The following is a 5,915-nucleotide window of genomic DNA, read 5'->3' on the forward strand; positions in this document are numbered from 1 at the left end:
TAAAGAGGCGTTTTATTTGGTTTATCCATAAATGTTAATGTTAATTAAACACCAGAAAAAGACAGTATGATTTGAATCTTCTGGTTTTTATGCTGGTATGGTTTATTGTTTTCATTTATTAATATCATAATGATCACTGAGATATACTGTGTTTCAGGTATCAGTGGAGTGGATGATCATGTGTTCATCAGTTCTGGTGAAAATGTGCGTCTGTCCTGTAATAAAGCTCTTTCTGACTGCAAATCTAAAACTACATGGATCTACTACAACAGATTCAGTCAGTCAGTAGTAGTTGAGCTGATTGCTAAAGGGATAAAGAAGAAAGACACAGAGAGACATGAGAGACTGAGTCTGGAGTCTGACTGCTCTCTGAACATCAAGAACGTCACAGAAGAGGATTATGGATTATACACCTGCCTACAATATGTGGATGACGGACAACAACACCGACCAGAAACTGATGCACCTGTTTTTCTGTATGTTCTTCATGGTAAGTTTATGATCATGTGTTAAATTTAAAAAGGGCAGATTCTCCCTCTAAACTCAGATGATGATTGAAGAGTCTGTGATTTGTGTCTTGTGTTCAGTTTCAGTGTCTCCATCATCATCATCATCATCATCATCTTCATCATCATCTTCATCCTCACAGACTGAGATCAGTCCAGGCCGCTCTGTGACTCTCTCCTGTCAGTTGTATTCATATACTGGATTCTCCTGTCATTATTTGGTCAGTTCTGAGGGAGTTGAGCTGTTGTGGGTGAATCAGGCTGGTGTTGATCTGAAGACAGACTCCAGATATCAGATATTATCATCATCAGATCAATATCACTGTATCATCACTCTGACTACAACACTCCTGAATGAAGATAACAACAGAGAGTGGAGATGTCGGCTTACTCACAGAAATCAACCCAAGACCTCAGTCAGATACACTGTCAAGTATTCAGGTGAGAACACACTCTTTTCAGACAGATTTGTGAAAACTTTCACACACTGGCTCTACTCTTCCTGATGGCTTCATACGTTTGGCAATTGTAAAATATTAGTGGTCAAAGTCATAAACTGCATAAAAATCCTTATAATTCCCAATATTGACCTCGTATGGGTCATACTAGGCTAAAATAGACTCTTCTGATTTATGCAATATTTCATGTATGACCCATGTGGGAGGTCAATATTGGGAATTATAAGGATTTTATGCAGTTTTAGGAATTCTAAGGCTTAATAATGTCCTTGATTCAGGAAAGCTGAAGGTTTATGGGAAGCAGCTCACTGTGTTTCACTCTCATATAAACCAGGAATAAATGATACAGTAACATCTCTCTTCTCAACTACTGCCACTGTAAGCTGTGATGATTGAACACAAACTGCATGTCATGATCAATATGAAAATATGATGTTAATGTCCTGATGCGTCTGAACATTCATCTTCTGCAGCTCCAGTCGCTTCAACAACACTGACTCCAGTCAGAAGCTCAAACTCTGAGAAGACATCAAGCCGAACTACAGCAGCAGCTTCTACACAAGGTTCATGATCACATGATCACTGTCACACATCATCAGTCTCTCGCTTCAGTGGTTTGCACTGGCTCTCACAGACTGCTTTATCATCACACATATTATCATCAAAAAAGCTCTTTAGTCAGATTTGTCAGTGAGTTTTGATACATATGACCGGTCTTGTACAGTCTGTTGTCTGATGCAGAATAATCATAATATACAGCTAGTGTAACTCACGCCACTCACATGATACATTAATAAAATCATAGTGAGGATTTATTAAACACAACTCATCCCATGTTAGTGTGTCATCCCAGGAGCGTCACACTGATACGAAGCTGCTCTAGACTACAGCAGTGTGTAAAAGAAATGCCTTGTGTACATTGTGTAATCATATTTCTGTTTCCATCTTGTTTTTAACAGTTGTAACATCAACTACAGCAACAACACTGACTCCAGACACCACAGCAAACTCTCTGAATCAAGGTGTGTGTGAACGAACTACAGCAGCAGCTTCTACACACAGTTCATGATCACATGATCACTGTCACACACATCAACCTCGAAGGATCCCTCAATATTTGTGCATTTTAATGTTTTCATACAGGAAACGTTGTATGTTTTAGATGCCGTCAATAAATAGATATTCAACATTTCAATGTTTCTGCAAACTTAGAAATGCAAGTGTGCTAGAAACTCACTTATAAGTTATAACATGAATATCTATGAATGAATAAAGCATCAAATAGATTTATTTTTGGTCAATGGCGATAGTCATTCTCCTCCTGACACCTTGAGATTGAAGTAAGAAGATAATGATGACAGACTCGTGCACATATCCATCATTTCTGTGATATGAAGCTCTAGTATTATGTGATGATGGTGTTGTGTATATGTGGCATTATGTGTTGAACTGAACTAACAGACGTGATCCACAGATCCAGGAGAAACTGAAGTCAGTGTGACTGCTGGATCATTATACAGAGGTATGACACGTTCATTTATACTGACAGCTTTATAACATTAAACTATCAGTCAGTCTGTAAAAGCTTCATCAATAACTGTTGATAGTTGAATACCCTTGACTTCAGTCATGTACAGTTTCTCTTCTTCCTCTCATGTTCCCTGCAGTGATTGTGATTATTGTTGAGATCGCAGTGTTTGCTGCTCCTACTGTGATTCTTCTTCAGATCATCTGTGCAAGAAGAGCTGGTGAGTTTTGAGCCGCACACAATCTGATGATTCACACTCATCTGATCTGGAACAATCTGCAATCATGATAAAAACACATACGAGAGGTCAGTCAGTGCTTTTATTTTGCAGGGAGGAAGGACTCGAAGCACCCAGAAGAAATAGAGATGCCTGCAATATTACAATAAAATACTGATGAGTTTAGAGCAAATCTGCAGCAATATTTACAATAGCAAAAACTTACAGAGGATTGTTTATCGTTTTATTTTCTTCTTCTCAGAAAACAGAGAAAAAAACTCTGATCACCCTGAAGAAATAGTGAGACAGAGTTTAGATTAAAATGTTTTGTTTTGTTTTGTTTACAAATAAAAGGCCAGATTATCTTCATTAACATCCCAGTCAACACGTTGATCTCACAGTGATCTCTCCATATGATCACAATGTGAGTCACAGGAGGCCCGGCTCCAGATATGAGATGAAAGGTGGGCCGGGCAGATTGGGGGGGTTGGGGAGGGGGTGAGAGGGTGTTCTTTAATGCTTTAGTCTCACATGTCTATTGATATAGTTTTAATATCATAAATTTAAGGCAATTGTAAGGGTTGTTTGTTTGTTATTGTTGTTTGTGTTTTCTTCATTATAATATTGTTTGTATATATTTTGCAACTATTTAGTGACTTTATATGAAGACTTCAGATGCAAAAGCCTCTAAGTGCCATCTGATTTTTTTTTTTTTTTAAATTAGCATTTTTATCAAGCTCATATATTTAGGTATATCTCGTATATTTCACTTTAATGACAATTAATAGGTAATTTTCATTGCCATTAAAGTGAAATAACTGAACATAAACATACAAGCTTGATAAAAACAATCATTCTAGAGGAAAATTTCAGATGGCACTTAGAGGCTTTTGCATCTGAACTCTTCATGTATAGATACAAATGTTTAACATGTATATTTTTACATTCCCTCTTTTTGCATTTGTAATATATATTTTTTTTTACCCCTTAAAGGGATGGTTCAGAGTAAAATCAACCTAGGGTTAGAACATTATTAAAGTTAGAGCTTAGAGCTATTTAGAGATATCAGCCGGATGGCTTAGTGCAGACGCTAATTTATCCTATGATGTATCTCATAAATTACCCCACTAATAATGCCCAGAATGGTACCAAACTTCTATAGAAAAAAACCTGCATGGTTCATATACAGCAACCATATATCTTCCTTACTTAAATCGGCCAGAATTACCTTCTGTGTTTCATATAAGGCCAATACATGTCCTATACAAAATCAGACCGATTATGGCCACTTTCATACTAAATAGCACACATACAACTTGTAGGGGATTTTTGCGTTATATATGAATACTGTAAAAAGTCTTATATGAGTTTTACATGACAAAAGTATGCAAATGTGTATGGTATTAGTAGAAATATATAAAACTCATATAAAATTCATATATAAATCATTTAAAGTTCTTATATTGAACCATATGCTAGTCAAATTAAAGTCATATAGAATTTATACACATTTTGTGTCATTTGTTTATATGTTTCATATAGATTTCATGTTTTGATGACCAACATCTGATTCACTTATATGCAGTTTGCAAATTTTTAAAGGGATACTCCACTTTAAAATGAAAATTCTGTCATCATATACTCACCCTCATGTTGTTTCAATCCTTTATGAATTTCTTTCTTCTGCTGAACAGAAAGGAAGATATTTAGAAGAATATCAGTAACCAGACAGTTTCTGGTCCCATTGACTTCCATAGTATATTTTTTTCCTACTATGGAAGTCAATGAGACCAGAAACTGTCTGGTTACTGATATTCCCTGATATTACTGATTATTTTCAACAGAAGAAAGAAACTTATTCGGGTTTAAAACAACTTAAGAGAGTAAATTATGACTTTTTTGGGGGAGAACTATGCCGTTAATGTTAATAAAACAACAAAACACACAGAGGAAATCATTCACTGCTCTTGACTGACAACTTTAAGTCTGTTGTGTTTTATTTTCATATTTGTTCATTTAATTACTTTCTTCAATTCTACTGTTAAATACACCTATAGCTGAAAAAATAAAGCACTGTTTATTTCATTTGTATATTAAGTTGTGTATGTGTAAGATGTATCTCTGTTCTTAATGTTTAATAACAAAGAAAATAATGACAAAGATTTTTATCTTCGCCACTTTGGCCTAAATGTCTGCCATTCTTTTTTATTTTATATTTTGTTACCTATATTTTGTTACCTATAAGGCTTTGTTTTTAAAATAGGGACATTAGTTTGGCTGTAATGCTCAGTCACTTGCAAAATAGTAAAACCAACATGAAAAAAGAATCGTGATAAAATCGTGATTTTCCTGAAAAAAAAAAAAAAATCGTGATATGATATTATTGCCATATCGCCCACCCCAGGTGTAAAAAAGTGCCTAGATGTGCTTAGATGCTAAAAATGTGTTATTATTGATCATTATATCACACTACAATTAAACATAATGAAACATTCATTTGAATTGAAATTGTTTTATTAGCTTAGCTAATATAATTTATTAGCTTTTTCTAGAGATTGCAGTCATGCATGACATGGTGAAAAATTACTTGAAATAATACTGAAAATAGGTTAAGATGAATGTTAAAGGTGTGCCCCCTAAAAGCACAAGTGGCCCCTGTCTGGCCCCCCCAGTTACTGTGGTCTAGAACCGCCACTGAAGGTGCTGCGACGCGACTGACTCCAGAACCTGCCAATAAACAAACAGTGCACAGTTCTGAGGACATTTTATCATCCAAATTAGTTATATTCATTATCTTTAGGAATATAGTCGTGTGTTTTTTTATGCAAGGCGTTACAATCACGCGAAAACACAGACGCGAGTCGACACTCGTTTAACTCGTTTGCGTCTCTGAATGTTCTTTCGCATTAAATAAATTGATTTAAAGCACATTAATGATTATAAAGATAAAATAAAACATACACACACCTGAATTTCACAGAGGAAATGCACCAATTCTGCGCTGCTGAGGAGAGAAGAGGAGAACATTGTTCTGGACTGAAGAGAGTTCAAACAGCGCGCGCGCTCACTCAACCGTTGAGATGTCGTCACGTCAGAGGGTGGGGGAGGGGTGCATTGTTTTAACTGAGTAAACTTAATCAATTTCTTATGTGTGTTAAATATTAATAATATTGATTTTATTTAAGTAGGCTAATATTTGTGGTTCT

General features: G+C 35.5%; 1 protein-coding gene across 1 annotated transcript in view; it reads right to left on the reverse strand.

Annotated features, from left to right (window-relative positions):
- Positions 1 to 282: 282 nt before the first annotated feature.
- The window catches only part of LOC311081831 (uncharacterized protein), a gene marked incomplete at its 3' end in the record, with an annotated part of 16,123 nt that continues 10,490 nt past the window's right edge, over positions 283 to 5,915 (reverse strand). Inside the window, exon 6 of the mRNA XM_084112535.1 lies at positions 283 to 304. Coding sequence (XP_083968661.1) covers positions 283 to 304 — 22 coding nt within the window. The remainder of the gene's footprint in view (positions 305 to 5,915) is intronic.

This window comes from Abramis brama (genome assembly GCF_963993115.1).
Source record: "Abramis brama genome assembly, chromosome: 1".
Lineage (NCBI taxonomy): Eukaryota > Metazoa > Chordata > Actinopteri > Cypriniformes > Leuciscidae > Abramis > Abramis brama.